Genomic DNA, 23631 nt, shown 5'->3' with positions numbered 1-23631 from the left:
GACTTTTTGTCTTCCGTGGAACAGAAAAGAAGATGATTAGCAGAATGTTCATGCTGCTCTTTACAATACAATGAAAGTGAAAGGTAAATACAGGCTAGTAAGCTACAAAAATGCAGAAAATTAGTGTGACGTGTAATTACAGGATTACTTTATTTGTCCTTAAGGAATTTTGTCTTTGACATAAGGGCTGCTGTATACAAGAATACATAAAATTATAATACAATAACACACACACACACACACACACAAAACCAAACAAACACACAAGTGCCTTTAATATCTTCACTTTGCCTTCATTTCACCCCCACCTTAATGTTATTCAGATGGATGTTATTAAGTTATTTAGATTTATAATGGTATTTAGATGGAACCCTACAGCGTTTACTTGAGGGAAGCAGTTCGTATTCTGAGTACAAGATATGAGAGGGATCTTTTTTAACCTCCAAAGTATAACTAGAAATGTCCATATCCATATCCGTAAGTCCTAAGATGGCAGTTCCATCAGAAAACTTAACAATAAAAGTACTGGGATAACTACTTGTACAATCATTTGTATATAATGCAGTCAAAATGGGAGAACTCACACATCCTTGTGGAACACCTGTGTTCACAACTTTAGACTCAGATAATGCCTGATTCACTCTGATCTGCTGGGTCCTAGTGATACCACTTAATGATGTATGGATTCACAGACATCTGTCTAAGTTTTCTGAGAAGGATGTGTGGCTGCAGAGTGTTAAAGGCAGAGCTGAAGTCCACAAACAGCAGTCTAGCACAGGCCTTGGGGTTTTCAAGATGTTGCTAAATAAAGTGTGTTATTGTTAATAAAGCATTGTCCATTCCCCGATTGTCTTTGTAGGCAAACTGATACGGATCTAGCTGTCCCTTTATGTTTGACTTCAACTTCCCCACCATTAGCTTTTCCAGACATTTCATTATAGTAGTTCAGGGCTACTGGTCTATAATCATTATTTTCCAGAGGAGCAGATTTTTTTTTGAAGTGGAGTATTATTGCCTTTTTTCCAGAGAGATGCAACTGTATATGAATCAACAGACCTTTGATAGACGGACCCAGGCAGATGTGAGTTGCTCTGCGCATGTCTTCAAAAAGAAAGCTGAGACCCCATCAGGGGCAGCTGCCTTATTAATGTTTACTCTTTTAAAAAGTCTTGTGACTTCCCTGGGACTAATCCTTGGAACACAACCATCAGTTGTTATGGTGTTAATGACACCGTCCCGTTAGAGAAGTCATGTGACTCAAACCTACTATAGAAATAATTCAAATCATTTGCCATAATATTATCATCTGTTGTGTGCAATGTTTTTCAGGAGGGAATCATTAGTAATAGATTTCATGGTAGCCACAGTTTCTTTGTGTTATTTAAAATGCAAAATGCAACAAACAAAGACATATAGCCATAGTGTCGATGCTTTTAAGGAGACACCACCAGTAAATATATATGTATTACACATCTGATAGGTTATTACATGTATACTATCCCCCAGATTTGATTTTCCTTTTTCCTCCAAAGTAAATATAAAATCATTATTCAACATCTAAACATCTAAATTATCTAAGTTTTTTTTTTTTTCAAATACATTTGAATTGTGGATGTTACCTATAAATACAGATCAAATACAAAAGTACAAAAGCTCCATTAGACTATAATTGTCCACTATCACAGTAAATGTTTGATGTTTACATTCATAGATCACTATGTTCTCTACACCCATAAATATAAATATTGAATGTTACAACATTTTTATACTTTAAAGAGCTTGAACATTAAAGCGGCAGATGGCATAACTGCTTAGAATAAACAGAATGTTATTATCCGTTGATGTAGACACTTGCATAGTTATTGTTATAGTTATGGTGTGAACACTGGAGGAGCCTTTTCATAGTTCCTAGAACTATTGGCGGAAGTTCCCGCTTTTTGGTGTGTTTAGCTCCTACTTCAGAGTAGGGTCTAAAACAGTTCTATGGGAAGTACCAGTGATGTATGCTGATTGGCCAAACACATATAAAACACATTTTTAAAAAGCCATGTAAATCTATTTACTCCATGAGCAAGGAAAACAGCAATGGCATTTACCTGTTGTCCACAGTGTTGTGTTCTTTTCTCAGCCTCCATGAGAACACGTATCAGATTTTCACGCTCTTTTAATCACATAAATTGTGTGTTTACATTCCATCTCTGTTATCCCGAAACCCACGACACATAGATTTTTGATGTATTTACATTCACAGCTTCATGTGACTATAGTCTCTGTAGAAGCTCTAATCCCATAACTAGATAAATATTGAAACTTACAAAAAAACCCTTTACCAAAAGGGTTTTACTGTGCAAACTGAATATCAAAACCCTATAAACAAAAATCTAGATAATCAAGTCAAACTCATTAATGCACTTTCGACTATGGTGCAAGCAATAAACAATGGTGTAACTGTGGCTGTCGTTGTGTTTGGTTACCTGCAGGAAGGTTTCTATATGTTAAGTAAGTGCAAGGTCATTCTCCCGTCAGGAATGCTTGCATGCATTAGTCCAGCATATGCATGCGTGCATCTCATCAGTATTTAGGTATGCATGTAGCAGTGTGTCAGAACAGACTAACACACGCTTCACAAACACAGAGACACAAGGTCTGGTCCAAATCCTGTTCTTCCTGTCGGTTGAGTTAATCTTGTTTGTTGTGTGACTATGTGCAAGAGAGCAAGAATAGAATTTGCACTGATATGTTTTGTAAAAAGCTGAGAATGAAGATGAAGTATTTTCTATGCACTATATTTGTGACTAACACTATTTTGTTTATGCCCTTGATTCAGAAATTGAATTCAAAATCATTATGTGCACTTTAGTTGAGTGTTCTTGTCATTGCTGTGTTTGTTTTATTGATTTTAATGTACTGGCTAGTCCATTGAGCAGCATTTAAGGTCGGTGACCGAAGGACACAAGCAAAGTTATACCACCCCTTAGAGACCCTGTTCCTGTGGCCACTGATAAAGGATCATAAGGCACGTGTTTGGGACAAGCTTTGGTGTTTCTCTTATTATAGCCGAGGTCAGGAGCTGGTAGACAGCACTTGATCTTTGGTCGCCGTAAACGTTCAGCTTGTACTCTGTTGTTTGTATTGTTGTCTGTGAGATCAGTCTCCGTGGCAGCAGCGGTTAACAGAAGTTGGCAGCTGAAAACCTATTGAAGTGCATGCTAGTGAAGTACACACTCCACTTCCTGTCTGGCTGCACACCAAGAGTAGGTGTGGTGAATTTTCTCACTGCACAGGTAAAGAGCACTGATTTATATTCAATCTGTCTCTCCTGTGCTGTGCCTTGTGACACAACAAGTTTCCAATGACACAAGGAATGTGTCTACACTGGTGTGTAGGCGATGGTCTCTTATTTTACTACTGCATACATAGGACACTATAAAATCCGTTTAACTTTAAAAAAAAATTTTTTCCCAGTTTGCCTTTTTTTTTTCTCTACAACATGAAATATTAGTACTGTAATTTTACAGTTGTACTAAAACAAGGTTATTATTATTACTTTTTTTGTTTGTAATCATCAAAAGCATGTCTAATTAACTGAAATAATAAAACTTATAAAATTTTACAACAGTTTATTAAAAATTTAACAAAAATAACATTTAGGGCCCTAGGAAATCTGTTTAATTTTACCCAAATTCCATGTTTTCCATTACATTTTTTTCTGGATTTTTTGTCTGATATTTTATAGGAGAACCTTTAATTAACTAGACTTCGGATTTACGCCACATCATGTGTGTCATTGTTGATATGAGTCATACTGAAAGTTCAGTGTAGATCTGTATATGTGTGTATACGTGCCGTCTTCAAATTTCCTTTAACAGACAGGTTTTTTGTTTAAAGATACACCTAATCAGCAGTCTAAAACCTTTCTGTTAACACAAAGGACAATTGACAGGGACAGGCTTTCAATCACGTCTCATTTTGTTAATTGTTTCTGTATTTTGTAGGTTAGTTTTATAACCATGTTGCAGGACAGTTAATTGTATATATTTGTAAACAATTACTATATTGATTTCCTATATTCTTAAAGCATCAAAGAAATTATGTGTGGGTACACTTGAATCAGTTGGATTATTTTATCTAGGGCTGCACGATTAATCAGAATAAAACTGAAAGCATAATATCAAGTGGAATTATCACATTTCAAAGGCTGGGTTAATGTGTGCATTGTCAGTAAATCACCAAAATAACAGCACAATGTTTTTACCTTTGAAAATGATTTCAATAAATCAATAAAATAACCATATCAGCCAGTTAAATGGCCTGGGTAATATATTGATTTAAACAACTGCATAAAAATATCAAGCAAAATCAGAGGTACTCAGACCGAGTGTGTGTATGTGTGTAAACCTGTTGGTTTGGATGTCATTGGCTATACTTTGAGGTGTAAAACAACTGCATTTCAGCCAGTCTGAATCAGGTGTGAGTAGGAGTTAAAAAAAAAACGATTATGAAGAAACAGAAGTACAGTGAGACAGAAAAACAAAGAGAACGAGAAAGGGCCCACAGAGACATGGACTAATAGACTTGTTTTCTATTCAAGACCTCCAGCCGCCCCTCACACACTCATACACACAGATGTGGAATAGTTAGGATTATGAAAGAGGACCAACGGAACTTGGAAAGGAAATGTGAACTGGAGAAAACAATGACTTATTATTCAGTCTCCACCAGCATGCATACATATGTCACTTCTGTTAGTGCACAAAAACAGCTCTTTCAATAATGCTTCAGCACGTTAAAGCAATAGCTTATTTAAAAATATATATATTTTCATCAACGCAGCTCTGACATTTAAACAGAAACATTTCAAATCTGTGTAATAATGTGTGCAGGTTTATAAATGATGTACAGTATAACCTGGAATTCACTGACTTTAAATGTTATCAAAAACCCAACAAATGAAGAATTCAGATTAAGTGCTGTCTGAAACTTTGTTCTAAAATGAGCATTTTTATCAGGCTCCTATATTTATGTTCAGTTATTTCACTTTAATTGCATAGAAAATGACCCATATTTTGCCATTAGAGTACAAATACTGACCCTAAACATAGAAAATTTCAGATGGCACTTAGAGGCTTTTGCATATGAACTCTTCAAACAGACCAATTAATCTACAGAGAGAATTTTTTAATTTTCATGCGATCCTGAAGACCTTAATTAGTTGCTTCAGGTGTGTTTGATTAGGGTTGGAGCTAAACTTTGCAGGACAGTCGATTGCCATTAACAGGGTTGGACACCCCTGTGCTAGAGGGTTACTGTGTATGTGTCCACGGGGCACTGTTTTCCTGATGCCACCGGGGTGGCGTTTGCGCTGACAGCTCGGGCCCACCATCGCTGCTTGCAGCTATATTTAATTTTTGGTTTACAGTCCAGTACAGGAAGATGTTACCCTGCAGTTTACTACAGGCACTACACTGAGTTTGATTTCCTTTCTTTTATTTTATAGAACAGATTAGATTTACTAAAGGATTGAGTCAGCGCAAACCGTCTTTTGGCGTTTAAATAGTACTGTCAGGATTTACCAAAGACACACAGTGGGAAATTAGCACTGAAAAGGCATGGACAGTTATTTTTGCGCCTGACCTTATTGAATATGCATGTATAGGAGTTTCCCCTTTAGACGCAAAATTTATGGAAGGAGAGTATTAAAATGAATCACGCAACACGGTTTACTATAATAATTTGCGCTGCTCTTGGTGGATTGCGCTGGTCATTATGGAAATGAGAGGTTGTGTCTGTGTTCTTTAATATGCGCATTGTCAGTAAATCACCTGCAGAATTTTCCCCTCCCATCGGTGCTTTTATGGAATTGCACTCTAACGCTATTTTGCCCTGTTTAGTAAATCTGGCCCAAGAAGTTCTTTTGTGTGGAGGATAGTTTAGATAAGTGATATTAGAATAAAACTGCATGAAGATGATTTCACAAAGTTTATGTTGAAGCATAGATGACACAGACATAATCTGTAACTGTATAATTCCACAGAAAAGCCATGTAGAGTTCCATAGCAATCATACAACTATTATTTACAAGGCTTACACATGGTTATGCTATAAAAAACGTATAAATATCATGGAATTTTAAAATTGTTACATGGAAAGGTAATGTAATATCCATTTCTATGGTGAATATGAAGTTTTGAGCTTATATTTGATTGTTTAGAAACAGTTCTTTGTAAGTGCATTCCTTATTCTGTTTTTATCTTTTTAAATTCAATAATTGCAAGTGCAATATCATGGAAATTAAGTGATTAATAGTTTTTTGCAAATTCATTTGCAGGATCAAATTAATTTGTACAAATGAATCTCTTCACACAGGGTTGAGTTTAATATTGCAGCTTCTTGCTTACTTTATGTAAATACAAATTGTTTCCATACAAATCACATTGTACAAATTCATATGAAATAGTAGTAATGTTTTCTTGTAAGATCAGGTTGGTTGGTTCATTTGTCTATAATGCGTTCAGTTTCCAATAAGAGCCATGGTACATTCTTACATAATTTAACCAAAAATATCAATGTTAAAAATGTTCAAGGACATGTTATTTGTCAAATACGTATGAGAAGTTTTTATAAATTAATGGGTTATTTCAAAAAGCAGTTTGAAAGTAGATTTTACGTTGACCAGGTGCATATTTTAAAGGCACACTATTTTCCAGTAATCGGTTATTAAAAGATTTGTTTTGCATGGAGCAAGTTGCCTCATGAGGGCCAATTTGGGAAATAGGGCTGCAACTAACAGTTATTTTGATTTTTAACTAATATAATGTTTATTAATCAAATATTTATATGTTCAAATCGGTAACTGGAAACATTTGTGTAATGTTGCTTCTGCACTGCTAGATGTCAACATGTCTAAGATGCCTTCCATATAGGTCAGTGTGACAATAACAAAAATTCATGAGTGCACCTTTAATAGGTCTTATCTGGGAAAGAAAAAGAATTCATAGAATTTTATACAGCTATGCTTATGTGTGCATCTTTGTTTTATTTTTCAGTATGTCTCGGGACCGATATGAAGTTGGCTTTACCCTCCAGTCTTGAGAATCATTATGAAATGCTCAGGCTGCTGTACACGGGCTGCCAGGTGGTTCATGGTAACCTGGAGATCACACACCTGCAGGGAAATCCAGATCTCTCCTTCCTTCAGGTATGGGTCTGTTGTATGCTCAATTTTCATATCATCCTATCGTCATCCTGTGAGATCGCGATACATGATTTGATCGTGCTAATTTATTTAATTATTTATTTACTTAGTTTCATTGCCGGAAAGTGAACCAACTCCAGTATAAGGCTAAAAGCAGCCTATGACTCAATTTGTATTTAAAGGGTTAGTTCACCCAAAAATAGGGATGTGACGAGATCCCGCGAGAACGTGACGATATCCCTACAACTTTATTTCTGTGTTACAGACATCTTAACATAGGCCTACTACTTCAAATAAAACTTAAAAAACTGTTCAGAATAATAGAATTGCTATTTATTTAAGATACTCGCTTACAATGAGTCTCAATGTCAATCAGATCTGAAAATGAAAATATGTGCTTGTGTTTTGTTTGTCTGTAGGGGATTGTGGAGGTTCAGGGGTATGTGCTGATAGCTCACGTCTCAGTGCGTTCGGTTCCTCTGGACAATCTGCGGATAATTCGAGGCAGTCAGCTTTATAACTCCAGCTACGCTCTCGCTGTACATAACAACATCCACCACAGTCAGACAGAACTCGGCCTGAGAGAACTACACCTTAAGAGTCTTACAGGTAAGGAGTGTGGGTCAAATTTATATTTATTTAAATTTTTAGGCCTATACATGTTTTTGATTTAAGAGTGAAAGGGTTTTACTTACTACTCTAATTTCCTCAGTCACTTGAGATTAAATGGATGGTGACCGGTCTAATTAGGGGATGCCACAGATAGGTTTATATTCTCTCTGTAAATAAATACAATTTTATAAGTCATGAAAATTTCAGTTGTGAATATACATTTTTATGCTCAGCTCTAAAAATGTGCTCTTTGTGAGTGCTTGTGTATTGAGTAAATCCAGCTCAAATGATAACATCAGACTGTCTGTTGAGAGTAATTGCTAGTGTGATTCACTGGGTGACAAATATTACTAGGTAGTAACTATTTCCTACTGAACACAAAGTGGTCTTTCTCCAGGGTCTTTCTCCAGTCATTTAAAATTCAGATATGGGAAAATTAGGGGATTTTAAAATTGTGATTTCTAGGCCTAGATGGTCATATTAATTCATATTAACGCCTGTTTCACACATACTCCGTCTGCAGTGCGTATGCAGTCCGTGTGCGTTACAATTGCGTTGCAGAAGCAGCACGGACTCATTGTGCTTCACACAAGACGCGTTTGCAGTCCACTACTGATCTGCGGCTGTTTACCACAAACACAACATTTACCCATTATTTTAATTTTAAATCCAAATGTAGTTAGCCTATACTGAAAGTGCTTTTTCAGCATTGTGATCCTCTTTTATGACAGTACAGTTTCACAATCTTTCACAGACATGTTCACGTTTAAACTCAGTTTATATAAACAGCGTATTAAATGCATTTGGCTTCTAGATTTGTATATTAAGCATGTGGAAACACATTTGAACACAGCATATAGCTTTCTTGTGTTAGGTTATCACAAATATTTTAAATTAAAACTTACCACTCACACACGTTTAAATCTTTATTGCAAACAGTCCCGCGCGTCTTAAAGAACTTTGTTTTTCTACCTCCAAAAGACACAAGTGCATATGTTGACTTGTTTATCTAAAAGTGCACTTTTCTTTGTTTTAAACCTAGCCAAAAAGCCTGTGAAACACAGTAGACTTTAATTATATCTATTTATTGTGAAATTACTACATTTCCGTGTCAATCCAAGTTCATTTTTACCGTGAACAAAGCGATGTCACTTTAATTCAGTGCATGCAGCACAGCAAAAATAGACTCGGTGAATAAACGATCGCTGCACTGCTGAAGACGCGCCCCACCTGGAACACACTGACAGACCGCAACCACATGCGGTGTGAAAGCTGTAATCCGTTAACATGGGTGCATAAAAAAAAACGCAACGCACACGCACTGCAGACAGAGTATGTGTGAAACAGGCGTAAGAACTTATAGAAAGTCATGACATTTCTATAGAAAATTCTCAATTTTTCTGTAAGATCTTGTGAGCAAAATGGTCCATTGTCTATTGTTAATGGTGTAGTGAGGCATGAAGAACTGCTCACAAAATGGTAACTTTTATCAAGCAGTTTTATTTTGGTCAAAACAGTGAATTTGCATGACAAAGTTGACCCTAATTTGAAATGTACGATGGGAATTGTTCCTCCTCACTCAAAACTTCCTATTGCAGATCTTCCAATTGAAATGACTGGATTTAAAATGTGAAATTTTGCAAAACGAATATAAATGTGAACGCACTTTTATGCTCAGTTCAAAAATATTTCAAAATTAAAACTGCTCTTTGTGTGTGCAGTTGCTGTAAAGTCAAGGAAGTTGAACCCTGTGAGTAAAATGATTGCTTATGTTTCACAGAAATCCTGCTTGGCGGGGTTTATATTTGGGAAAATCCTCTACTGTGCTTTCCTCAGAAAATTAACTGGGAAGACACTGTAACTAAAATTGAAAACAAACTACTGCACCTGCAAGACATCCCAAAGAACTGTGAGTTAACTTCTAGAGAACTATACCATCATACATCAGACTGTTTACTGCGTCACTGTTATCTCTCAATAATACTTATATCTTTTTTCAGGTCCTCGTTGTTCTTCAGCTTGTCCTTCAGGCGGTGGATGCTGGGGAGAAACAAATCAGGACTGCCAAATATGTGAGTGTCACTGGCATATTGGCCTGTTTTTTGGGTTTGATAACAAAAAATGTGCTTAGAATTGATTCAGTTCAAGTCAATCTTAAATTCCAGTTCATCTCATATTATATTTAATAAATTAACTTTCATGTCCCAGAATTACATAATCATATATTTTGTCAATATTATAAGTATTTTTTTAATTAGTTGATGAGCATTTTTGGTGCTTCATGGCAAAATTAATATCTGTTTTGACTACTGTGTTTATTTTTTCTGACACTATTAAATCTAGTTTAGATGAGAGAAAATTTCTGATCAGTTCAATGGCACATCTCCTATCAGGGATTAAATAGAGACAATTTGAGCAAATTAATTATGTAATTGTTTGTGGTTTGTCGTGAAACGTAATTAAATTCCTCTTTAGGGACAATTACGTTTACCTCTTTTTCTACAGTGACCTTTGTGCTTTGCTCATCTGGCTGTTTGCGCTGTAAGGGTCCGAAACCCAACGATTGCTGTCATGTGGAGTGTGCTGCTGGGTGCACGGGGCCAAAAGACACCGACTGTCTGGTAAAAAGATCATAATTATTGCATTATATCATTCACATGTAACTGAAATGAAATAATATATGTTTTGCCCCACTGCATCTTTAGGCCTGTCGTCACTTCAATGACAGTGGGACATGTAAAGACAACTGTCCCCCACCCAGCATCTACGACCCCAACACATTTCAGTCCAAACCCAACAAGGACAAAAAGTTCAACTTTGGAGCTACATGTGTTAAACAGTGTCCCCGTATGTCAAACTTTTCATTTACTAACAAAATATCATGCTGTTTGTCCACAACTTGATTTTTCTTTCTCTGTGTGTGTATGATATATGTTGTATTTACTACATCTTTAGATAACTATTTGGCAATGGAAGTGGCATGTACAATGGTCTGTCCCAAAGCGAACAAGGAAGTCATTACTGTTAAGCCAGATGGTAATGAAACACAGAAATGTGAAAAATGTGAAGGAGAGTGTCCAAAAGGTTTGTATGTATAAGTGTGCATATGCTTCTACATGATGCTAATGGTTCAAGCTGCAATTTAAAATGTCATTGAGTTCCAAAATGTTTGAAAAAGCATTTCATAACAGTTGTTGTGTATATATATCTTTGCATATACTATATATGTTAGCATCAATTCTCCTATTCTTATCTTATAATATTAATTTACATATGTGGTGTCTGTTAGTGTGCTATGGACTAGGAATGGGAAGCCTTCAAGGGGTGTCAGTGGTGGATGCCACTAACATTGGCACATTCGTCGGCTGTAAGAAAATCTACGGCAGTTTGGCTTTTCTTTCAGACTCCTTTAAAGTGTAAGCAAGGATAGTTGTTCACCTAAAAATTCCAATACTGGTTCTCATGTTGCTTCTGTGGAACACAAAAGGAACACATTCACATAATACATGACCTATATTCATATGATAGATTTGTGTTAGAAACAGACTGAAATTGCAGAGTTTTCCCCTCTGCTTTAGCTCTCAAACTGTCAATCGCTTTCATTCGATAAGGAAATATGCATAAACTTCGCTGGAAGCATTTACAGAATAAATTGCAAAAAACTCACATGTCCTTGTCTTGAGATCATGTGATTGAGTAACTGGCCTAACCAGCAGATCAATCCCATTGCACACCATCTATTGTTGTCATCCTGAAAAGCCTGAGCCAAAGTGATCAAAATGATATAATTATGTCCCAGAACTGTCTCTCATGATTGTGTCACAAAATCAAACATAACCCAACAAAATCAATAAAACCTAATAGAATTTATTATAATATATAATCTTATTACTCATGATTTGTGCCAGATTCCCAGGAAGTGAAGATTTTATATTTGCAAATGTTTGCTGTAATTTATATAAATATATATATTTTTTTACCTTTTGTGTTTCACAGTTTGCAGTGACATGGGAGTGAATAACTAGCTGACTTTAAATAATTCTTTCTAATCTAAATATTTCTATCCATGACTGTTGTATTGTTACACCTATTGTTACACTTATTGTCTTAAAATCTCTTGTGTTGTTAATACAGAAATGCAGCTACCAATTCATCTGGACTGCAGTTGAGTGACCTAGAAAAGTTAAAGACAATAGAAGAAATCACAGGTGAAGATCACAGTTCATATGGACTCATATCATAAAGATTATAAAGGAAATACAAGTCTATACCGTAGATCCAATATCCGAACTAAAATCTACATAACAACACTGTTAGTTGTACCAGTCAATCATTAAATGAAATTTGCATTTGCAATAACTTTATATTTGTATTTCAGGATATCTGTACATAGATGCATGGCCAGATTATTTGCTTGATCTGAATGTTTTTGAGAACTTGAAGGTGATCAGAGGAAGAATGCTTTACAAGTAAGTATATGTTTGTGTGTTTTTGGTTCTTACTTGAAATGTATCTCTTCTTTTGCTTTTTGTTCCTTATTTCCTGTTTCCTAATTCTGTCTTTAAACACATGTGATTTGCTAGACTATTTTCCCACTTTTCTTGTTTGTCTAATGTCTAGTTAGACTTATCAAAGCTGCAGTTTCCTGTTAGTTGTAAAAGTTAATGATTATCCTGTACACCTGCTGCACGTTTTATCAGTTTCTTTCCTTTCATTTCTTCAAGTCAATTCTAACCACACAGACTGAGAAAAGAATGTACTTAGTTAAATTCATAAGAGTGTAGGTTATTTTTCACACTTTAGAACTCAAAATAAAGATTGACACACACAAATGGGGCTGTGATAGATCAGTAGCTTTACCAACTGAAACCCACCAAGAACAATTCCGCATTATAGCAAGGACCTTTGCACCAGCAAACTAGTCAGTTTTTTTGCTTAAATGTATAAATCTAGTAATCTACTTGGTGATCTAGTTTATGTATTGCATTCATCTTTATCTCTCTGCAGGGGTGTTTTCTCTTTGGGAGTTCAGTCTTTGCAGATCGAGTCTCTCGGGTTGCGTTCCTTGCGCAGTGTCAGTGGAGGCATAGTACTGATTCATAATAACTCCAGACTCTGCTACACCTCCTCTCTGCCCTGGAACGCACTGCTCCACCCCACACAGGGACCCAACCTCATCAGCAACAACAACCAAGACCAGCAAACATGTGGTTAGAGCCCATTCTTATGTTTGTCTGACTGGAGCAATGCATGCTGTACAATGCAGTCATTTTAAAAACAGTCATGAATACTGTGCATCTTTAAGCATGACACATAGTAGAGTAACTATATGCACATCATAGCGTTGAGGACCTTGTTGTTTTTTCAAAACAGTTACAACATAATTAAAATATTATGTACGCAAATTTCCATTAAATATCAGCATTGTAACCCTACAATTCCTACTGTATCATATTTTATATGCACTTTTCTAACTAAGGCTTCTGAATTAACTATTATCATGGAAAAACATGTTGAATACAGTCTTCTACATGCCCTCTACCACCTTTTGGTACAACTGTGAAAACGCCACCTTCAGGTTGTGTTTTTTTCCCCATTATTTTATTTCTCTGAAATTTTATTTCATATATATATATATATTTATTTTATTTTATTATATATATATATATATATATATATATATATATATATATATATATATATATATATATATATATAATTTTTTTTTTTTTTTAAGAAGGAAACGTAAGAATAGCTTTTATATTGTTATAAATATTTTAAAATGAACACTTACTGGGCTGAAGCAGCTTAGGTTTACTTGATATCCATATATAATTTTTAGATACAAATGTGATAATCAGATATGATACATCAGGCTTTTGAGGAATGTTTATATGCCCATCTCACAAATACCTACAAATATATTATTGTGAGATACAGATTTCTAAAGATTATAAAGATATAAAAAGTTTTAAAGATCTAATTGGTTTACATTACAAGCTATTGATTTAATATTATTTTGGCCATATAAATATTAGCAGCTTAACCAGATGGTTAGTTTGGGCCTCTGAATAAATTGGAATAGTTTTTTCCTCATCAAGTATGAGCTCCTTATTCTCCTGTATCATACTATATAAGGCATCAGATCCTGATATATCAAATAAGGTGATAAAAAAAAAAAAAAAATTCCTAACTTGATTGCCTGATACTTGATTTCAAACATTATTTAGTTTACAACATCAAAACTGTCTGTGTTTTTGAATTACACTAAAATGTAATATACTAACATACTAAATACTTAGTATGAAATAAATGTATTTTAAATATTTTATTTTTTTACTAGGGTATGCATTGTCTGAATTTATTTTTCAACTTATGTTAAAAAATGTGTTTGTTCCTACTTTTTAATTTCCCATAATGAGTAATATTCCATTACATGCTTCACTACTGAATCAAACACAGGACATTCTTCTCTCTGTGTGTAGTTTCAGAGGGGAGAGTATGTGACCCCCTGTGTGCAGATGCAGTTTGCTGGGGGCCGGGACCCAGTCAGTGTGTGTCATGTGTGAATTACAAACGTGGGACGGAGTGTGTGCCGCAGTGTAATGTCCTACAGGGGTGAGTACTGTATGAATAAGCAGATTTGTTCATTTGCTTGTTTTTTTTTGTGCTTTGTTATTTTTACTTACTAATGTAAATATAGGAATTATATAGATTATTAGAATCAGGGCTTGAAAATGAAAAAAAAAATTAAATCGGTTCACTCTGCGTTCCTCTGATATTATTATGGTTCTGAAACCGTTTCGGGTGGAAGAAATACCGGTTAATAATGTTATTTTTTAAAAACAATTTTCTTTGCCTAATAATAATAATAAAGTACAGCGTTTTCTTTACTCAAAAAGAAAAGGAAAAAATAGAGATCTGGTAACGTTAGCCAATAAACTAACAGCATCAACTTTTCTAGATTTTGGCCAAATGTAGGCTACTAAACAAACAAAAAAAATCTATCAACACTTTAAAGACATAAAAGTATTTTTAAGATATTTAAAAATGTTTGCTGCATTGTTAAAAAAAAAAACCCTTGTATAAGATTGCGTTATGAGAGTGAAAAAAAAAACATAATTCGCGGCTCACATCGCATTTTATTAGCCCTATTACTTTCCGAAATAATGAAGGCTAAAATGCCTGTAGGCTAAAGAAAAATACAAACAAAAACAATAAAAACATTCACTACAAAATCACAAAAACAAATCTTCTAAAGTTTAGGCTATAAAAACGTCAATCCAAAAACAAATTAATTTAAGGTGAAGCTGATGCCTACCTCTCTCATTCGTCACAAATCCAAATGTTTCAATATTCCCGACGTATCTGGATGCTAAAATATTATTTATTATATAGTGTTTGTACTTTCATCAACATAAAACATCATCCTTCACATCGGCTTTATCAGCACAGTGAGGCGTGGTCACGCTGAACGCAACAAATTTTGTACAACGGAGCAGTGTAACTTTTTATTTCTTTCTTTAACTATATTTTATTTTGATAATGAACAGGCTTCAATATAGCAAAAAGATTTTGTGTGTGCGCGTAAGGCATCGGCGTGATGGTCATACCAATGCTGGTTGGTTATACAGAAGCAAGACATTATTCAAAGCTGTAAAGCTTTTGCAAAATAAAGAAAACTACTCTCTGCTGTTTCGTTTTCCTTTCCGAAAACTTTGGGACGTGTCACAATGAACCGTAATTTAGCACATTTTTTCTTTCATTTCATTATGTAAGCCTAGTTTTTCTGCTTTCTCCAATCACAGAAGCATTGCAGGTGCGTGTGATCTGTTGAATTCATCTTACACTATCCTCAAGTAAACTCTAAGGGCGGTGCATTCCCATTGCGACTTACCTATGATGAGTTCACAGCTGAGCGGACATTCACTTGTTGGCTTCAGCGTCACATTTGCATAGGCCGTACTACTGGAATTCATGATTGGTTGACAGCAAATTTCAAATATTAAATGGAACGATAAAATAACATTATTAACAGGTTAATGGCCATTTCAAATTTTCAATTCTGTTCGGAACTATAAAATTTGATTTCGTTTCTGTTTCTGGTTCTGTTCCTGTAAAAATTTTGTCCGTTTTCCAGTTTTCGTTTTCGTTCCTTGAACCAGTTCAGAGCCCTGATTAGAATGTTAAATATTATGAACAGGGCTTTTCCATTATTTCAGTTTCCGACTTTGTATATATCAATAACTGCTAATGTCATACAATAGGATGTAGAGTCATATGCTGTTGTGGTTTTTAAACTCTTACTGTTTTCTGTACTTCAAATGCATTTCCCACAGGTTAGTGCGGGAGTTTGAGCATGGATTAAACTGTGTCCCTTGCCATCCAGAGTGTAAACCAGTCAACGACTCTGCCTCCTGTACAGGACCAGTAAGATGTTAATGCAGAAATAAATATATTACCCTAACCCTACCTCTAAACCTACCCCTCACACAAAACTTTGCATTTTTAGGTGTTCAGAAAACATTTTGTATGATTTATAAGCTTGTTTCCTCATGGAGACCCAAAAAATTTCCCCACAAGATCAAACATTTCTGGTATTACTGTCATTGTGGGGACATTTGGTCCCCATAATGTAGGTAATGCTAGATAGACAAACACACACACACACACACACACACACACACACACACACACACATATATTTTAAATAATATATAATATGTCACCAAAAATACAAATTTATTCAAATACAATTATATTCATTAATTACTTAACTTACTGTTGTAAAAATAACAAAAATGTACCATCAATTAAACATAAATCAAATGTATTGTGATTTGTTGTACATTGCATGGTATATGCAGTCAAACCAAAAATTATTCAGACACCAGATATAATTTGGGTATTTTTTTATTAGTGGGTGCAGGACACTATAGTTCTTTTATGTAACTGAGGAAAATAAAGTAAACCGTGACATATTATACCCCAATATTCTTTATACAGTGGACTACCAGTAAAATTGATAAAAATTTTGGACCAAAAATTATTCAGACACTTTGACCTGACCACGTTTTTTCTTTAATTGCTAATGCGACCTTTTTACACCACAGACTGATTTTGTATAATTTTGCCAGAAAAAGTTTTTGAATTTTTATCATGTGTTAATGTAAAAAAGCTTGTGTAATGTTACTTGTGTTTGTTTGTTTGCTGGTTTTTATTGTATTTGTTATACTTGAAATGCTGAAAGTGTCAAATACATTTTGGTTTGACTGTATATATATTCTTTGGTGTTGCATTGGGAAATAGTCATACAGGTAGAACAACATGAAGTTGAGTAAATGATGAATTCGAATTTTCATTTTTCATTAGCATGTGTTATTTTGACATTAAGATTTTTTATATCTTATTTTAACAACTTATATTAATTAAGGTTTAAATTGTGTTTTTTTGTGCAGGGTCCAGAACACTGTAAGGAGTGTTTGCACTTTCAAGATGGAGACGTGTGTGTCGAGCGCTGTCCCAGTGGAGTGAAAGAGGACCAGCACATTGTGTGGAAGTACTTCAATGCTACGGGACACTGTCTGCCCTGTGAGACCAACTGCACCATCTCGTGAGTCCCTCGCTGAGCCCATGGACCGAGATTCAAACTTTTAATATCAGCTCATGTGCATCAGTTTCAGATTTGATATATATTTTCTGTTTTGTGTTTACCGTCAGGTGTCCACTGGATGATAGAGGGTGCCCCATCCAAAAGAAAACTGGGTAAGACTTTATCAAATGTGTGTATTTATAATAATTATATGCATTGGTATTGTCTACATCACTTTTAATTCTGCTCAGTTTGAACAAACCTATAATCTCAAGTATTAATATGCGTAACTCTTAAAAGAGTTAACTGAGTACCTCTTTTCTTCTGGTGAACAATAAAACAAGGTAGAAAAAAAAGTATTTACTTCGAAGGAGGGACCTGAGAAATATTTAGAGACCTGAATATCATAGGTTGTGTTTACCCTTAATTTTAGACTTTCATGACATTTGGGGTGTAGCAACAATATAGAAATCCAACCCCCTAAAACATTTTAGACTTGTTGTGATGTGTTTTGCACAGGCAAACACCATTCAAATTGAGAAAATGTAAAAGTCTAGTTAGTAATCTACTGTACTAGTACTGTAGTAAAGTACAGTAAAGCTTTAGCTATAGACTGTACAGTTCTGCTTAAATCTAATTGTTTGTTGCAAAACCCTGCAGGGCTGGGACAACAGTCGCAATTACAGTTGGTGGAGTGTTTCTTTTTCTCATTTTGCTGGCGCTTCTGGTGTTTTACCTGCGACGACAGAAAAACCACAAAAGGAAAGAAACCATGAGGAGAATTCTACAGGAGCATGAGGTCAGAACTCTGCAGTGTGTTTCATTTGCATGTAGATTGCTTTTCAATCCAATCAATTTTAAAACTAAGAAAACATACTGTGACTTTGTGTAAGCATTTATTGAAACTAAGCAGCAAAAATCACTCATTGTGAACTTATCCAACTTTCTTTTGTCAGCTAGATCATTGCATTAGGATTTGTCTGCCACCATTTACACAGCAAAGTGCCTATTCTATGTATAGAAACAGCTGATTTTGAGTTTGAAGTCAGCATGTTGCAAGCTATCAACTCAATCCCCTAATAAGCATAAATGTAGCACATTCAAATATTGCGTAAAATAGTGCATTTTAATAAGAATTTAGAGATTTTTTTATTGTGAAATGATATGTCATTTACACTGTACAAAATATTTACTTGAAGTCCCCCTGATATTTTAAGTTAGTAATAAATCATTTCCATTTTTTCTGTTTTCATTATATTTGGTGGCTATTTTCACAGTGCATTATGGGATTTCCTTTTCAGCAAAAGGATGGAAATGGCCAAATAAGGCATCTTCGAAGGCAGCAGAATTATGCTGCTTACCTTTTTTCCTTTTGCAAAATGCCTATGATTCGATAAAAGCCTATAGGCAGCTGACTAGGTTGTGGAGTCTAAGAACTAACAGTACGAGTAAAATGTGGAACGGTCTGTCAAATTTGCAGTTTTCCTGGCCCTATTAAATGTAGTGAATTTTGGTTGGTTATTTCTTCTGTTTATGCAGTCTTTTTGATTTGACTGCTTCACATGTTGAGTACCATAGTCTTTAGGCATCTTATTTTTTTTCCTGACTGGTGGAGCCCCTGACCCCGAGTGGAGCGATACCAAACCAGGCTCAGATGCGTATTCTCAAGGAGACCGAGCTGAAGAAACTCAGAGTGCTGGGTTCTGGAGCCTTCGGCACAGTCTATAAGGTCAGTTAGCTGTTACCATTCCTCAACATCTCAATATTAGTTGTTCAGCTGGCACTCATAGCCCTGGAAATATGTGACCAGCCTCCTGCTATCTTAGCTCATAAACACATTTTTTATCCAGTCACCTGAGCAAAGAATGCAATTTGACTAATGCCTCTGGAGCTGCAGGAAAATGACTTCATGATGGCACTAATAGTCTGATAGTCTCAACGCTAGTGCATATTTAAAGTCAGCAGATGGGGAAAATATTCCAAGTTTTTCTGTCTAAAAACTGGCAAAGTAGAATGTTTTTTTTTACCTCTATTAACTGTACACAGAGGAAATTAAACATTCGCCCTCAAATTGTATTTCTTTACATCAGTTGTTCCCAAATGTTTTTGTTAGCTGAACCCCTTAGATTCTCTCTAAGCCTCTTTGTCGCCATTTCTGTTTGAAACCTGCAATTGCAGTTATTTGCGGAATTGTTTTCTTTACATGGGTTGTGCACCGGCACGGCTCCAGCATGGGTGAATCTAATGCAGGGATCGGCAACCTACGGCACGCGTGCCAACAGTGGCACGCAGAGGGATAAGCGCTGGCACGCGAGCAATAGGGAAAACTACACACTGACGTACATTTTGAGGTAATAATTTATCATAGTCACACAGCCTGTTAGGAGCTATAAATACTATTAAAGTGTGAGAATTAACTTGCGCTAGTCTACGGATGCACGTGTGACCGCTGCACATACTACGCGCCTCAGAGCAAAGCCTCAGCGTCAGCGGTCTAACAGCGCTCGTCAGTGTCAAAATGACTGTGATGGCCAATCAAATCAAAGTAGGCCGGGTTTATTGTTGACAGAAGCAGAGTGCGAAGCGTCAGTTTAACGTTAAAGAGAACGAGGTAAGATGAAGGTGCAAATAATTTAATATTAGTCAACTTTTAACGATACGTTTTATGATAGAAATGTTAAATGACTGACAGCTATATCCAGTGATGCAAAATTTTCTGAAATATGGCCATTTTGAGAGAGAGAGAGAGAGAGATGTATAAATTGTCTGCGTCTGTCTCTCTCTACAAACAATACAGCTGAGTTTAGTTACTTAAAACAACAATTTTACCCCCCTTGTTGCTGAGAAATATAATGTAGCGATTCAGTATTGATTAATAAAAGTCGCGTGGCAGCGCTGACAACAAGTTTCTGAGCTTTTGAATGTTACTTTTTGCACATCGATCTCAGATCTCTGTGTGTGCGTGGTGTGTGTGTGTGCGTGCGCGCATCAATTAATACAGTGCATTAATAGAACAGTGATTAAACTGAACGGTTTTAATGCATTAGCCTTGTCTCACATAAACACATACAGTGGTGTTCAGTATGGTCTTATTGCGGGGTGGGGGGGGGCAATGTTGGCACAGTGGTTAACCATAAAAATTAAAAATATAATCATATAATAAAAATATAATAAATTTAATCTAATTTCAGTCACATGTGTTTTATAAACACATAATCCTTTCCTTTCTGGATTACAATCCGCCATCAAAATTATTACATTTACATTTACATTTAGTGATTTTGCCGACGCTTTTATCCAAAGCGACTTACAATTGGAGGATACATAAAGCGATTCTTCTTAAAGAGAAAAATATATTTTTTTTTTATGATGATGATGAAATCAAGTAGCTTCGGAAGAGATGAGTTTTCAGCTGTCGTTTGAAAATTGTCAGGGTTTCCGCATTCCGGAGAGGGTTGGGAAGATCATTTCACCAGCCAGGAATGGTGAACGAGAATGTTCTGGAAAGTGATTTTGAGCCTCTCTGTGATGGTACCACAAGGCGTCGCTCACTAGTGGATCTCAGACTTCAGGAGGGGATGTAGATTCGTAATAGTGAGTGGAAGTAGGCGGGTGCTGAGCCTGTGGCTGTTCTATATGCAAGCATCAATGTCGTGAACTTGATGCAAGCTGCAGTCGGTAGCCAGTGCAAGGAGATAAAGAGAGGTGTAACACGGGCTCTTTTGGGCTCGTTGAAGACCAGTCGTGCCGCTGCATTCTGAATCATTTGTAGAGGTTTGATTGTGCTTGATGGAAGTCCATCCAGAAGAGCATTGCCATAGTCTAGCCTAGAAATAACAAGGGCCTGGACAAGAAGTTGTGCCGAATGCTCCGTAAGAAATTCTGATGTTGTGCAATGCAAACCTGCAAGATCAAGCAGTCTTTGCAATGTGGTCTTTGAAGGTCAGCTGGTCATCAAAGGTTACAACAAGATTTCTGACTGAAGTTGATGGGGTAATTGTAGAAGAACCTAGCTGAATGGAGAAATCATGCTATAGAGTTGGAGTGGCAGGGAAGACAGGAAGCTCAGTCTTTGCCAGGTTGAGCTGTAGGTGATATTCTTTCATCCATGCCGAGATGTCCCCCAGGCAGCCTGAGATCAATTTAAATTTAATTATTCCAGCTGCTGTGAGAAAAGTCTATAAACGATCCGCCACCTGCAGCATCCTCATGTGTGATATAGCCTATACTAGCTGGGAAAACTTCTTTATGTTTACAGGCGTGACGTAATGATGTGGCGGCATGCTCAAATTTTCCAGTGAAAACCTATCAATACCACTCAAATTAGAAAACATTATTATAAGCTTACCATTGTGAATCAGGCTTAGGTAAGGAGATAGTTCTGAATACTGGCTGGTTATGTACTTGCTCCAAAATTGATTCTGAAAATTTTAACAAATTTTTAATTCTTTTATTTTTTTAATAAGGGTTTTAATTTGACTTTAATTTGACTCAAACATCTTTTAGTTGTGATAATGTCGCAGTCCAAATGACTTTCGCACTGGTGTTTTAGGAACATAATAAAATTATATTATTAATATTACATTTGATTGGATAATATGATATTATTTTTATATAATACATAATATTTTAAAATATTATATATTATATAATAAAATAATATTTTATAACCCCCCAAAGGCAGCAAAGGGGGCGATGCCATGCTGCGCTGCTTTAGAGAAGAGGAAGAGAAAACTAGAGGTGCACGTAAAAATCTATTCATAATCGCGATTCTGTCTTCTAACGATTCTAATGGACAAGTTCCATAATCAATGTTCTAAAGCAGCATTTCTTAATACTGTTCCTTGCATCCCCCTTCTCTGCACACGCTCTGCATCTCTCTCTCTCTCTCTCTCTCTCTCTCATTCAGCTCAGCATCGTCAATGAACTGTTCCAATTATACACTTATTTTCACATAGCTATGAGAAGATTTAAACATGGACGTGTGTGGAGTTGTGGTACTGTTTTAAAGCTTTTATCAGAATTAAACCGTATATTAAAAGCTAACATAAGCAGTAGCATTTACAAATAACAGCGTATCTAAAAGTATGTCGGTCCTGTAGCTAATTTTACATAATGATTACAACATTTATCAAATTTTTTAAAAGGTTTTTATTTAATTAAAAATTAACCTTATTAAATAAACTATTATTTAGAAGCTTTTTTCTTTCTTTGGCCTGAAATGGGGGAATTTTGGTGAATATTGATAATTAAACAATATTTAGCTAAATGTGGTTTTGTGCTGAAACCTAAATAATGATGACAATAAAACCACCAGTAGGTGGCAGCAAGCCCTTGTTTTGATAAATGATTTATTGAATCGTTCAAATCAAACGATTCGTTCAAAACGGCTGATTCAATTAGATATGTAACAAACCTGCGTCCAAATGTGCATACTATCCATCCTAAATTTTATGTGATATTAGTAATTTTCAATACTATTTAGGGCAGACTGGCTGGATAGTATGCACACTGGGACGCAGGGAAAGTGTCCATCTGAATGGGCCGTTGAATCACTGGCTCACTTGATTCGTTCAAAAACTGATTCAAGGAACGAAACACCGTGTAACTATGCACTTATATAAAATTAATAGCACATTTGTGCTCGCGCATGTAGGCCTACTGATATGCAGAAAAGTGCATTGCTTGTGCAATGAATATAAAAACATAAAAACACATACATGGGTATTTTTTCATTAATTGCTTGAGTTATAAGGTTATTTTACCTGTATTCTAATAGGCTTCATCGCACAGTGAATGCTTTTGGACTCTCAATACATGTTTTTTTGTCTGGTTCAGGGGAATGTTTTTAAATTCTAATGAAGGAAAAATCATACCTTTTCTGTTGTCTACTTTTTAAAGAAATTCAATAGTTGCGCTTGAACCATTTTGCGTGGAAAATGATGAAAACTTGCTTCCGCTTGTGCGCAGCTTGTTACAGAACCGAGTTGTGATTGGCCAATCACTGTTATTCGTGAATTATCTTAAGCGGATAATTTTAACATTTCATTTGCATGATAAGTTTTACATAATACACATTCTTAATCCAAAGGGGATGGTAAGGGGGGCCATCCCCCCCGCATCCCCCCTCAATTCGAGCCCTGCATGCCGCTGAGGAGAGGGGCGGGACGTTTAGACATGCACTAGAGGCAGTTTAGCCAATCACAATATACTGGGCTAGCTGACCAATCAG

General features: G+C 35.7%; 1 protein-coding gene across 1 annotated transcript in view; it reads left to right on the top strand.

Moving 5' to 3' along the window:
• LOC109102100 (receptor tyrosine-protein kinase erbB-2-like) overlaps window positions 1-23631 on the top strand; it is a 38148-nt gene that overhangs the window by 3953 nt on the left and 10564 nt on the right. The window contains exons 2-18 of the mRNA XM_042735136.1: window positions 7047-7198; window positions 7615-7804; window positions 9588-9716; window positions 9808-9879; window positions 10313-10428; window positions 10513-10654; window positions 10763-10891; window positions 11097-11223; window positions 11942-12015; window positions 12186-12276; window positions 12815-13017; window positions 14293-14425; window positions 16147-16237; window positions 17266-17420; window positions 17528-17572; window positions 18060-18198; window positions 19006-19128. Coding sequence (XP_042591070.1) covers window positions 7047-7198; window positions 7615-7804; window positions 9588-9716; window positions 9808-9879; window positions 10313-10428; window positions 10513-10654; window positions 10763-10891; window positions 11097-11223; window positions 11942-12015; window positions 12186-12276; window positions 12815-13017; window positions 14293-14425; window positions 16147-16237; window positions 17266-17420; window positions 17528-17572; window positions 18060-18198; window positions 19006-19128 — 2111 coding nt within the window. The remainder of the gene's footprint in view (window positions 1-7046; window positions 7199-7614; window positions 7805-9587; window positions 9717-9807; window positions 9880-10312; window positions 10429-10512; window positions 10655-10762; window positions 10892-11096; window positions 11224-11941; window positions 12016-12185; window positions 12277-12814; window positions 13018-14292; window positions 14426-16146; window positions 16238-17265; window positions 17421-17527; window positions 17573-18059; window positions 18199-19005; window positions 19129-23631) is intronic.

This window comes from Cyprinus carpio, chromosome B12 (genome assembly GCF_018340385.1).
Source record: "Cyprinus carpio isolate SPL01 chromosome B12, ASM1834038v1, whole genome shotgun sequence".
In the NCBI taxonomy this organism is placed as follows: Eukaryota; Metazoa; Chordata; class Actinopteri; order Cypriniformes; family Cyprinidae; genus Cyprinus; species Cyprinus carpio.
Note: the sequence above shows the minus strand (reverse complement) of the source record. Positions and strands in the feature narration are given on the sequence as shown.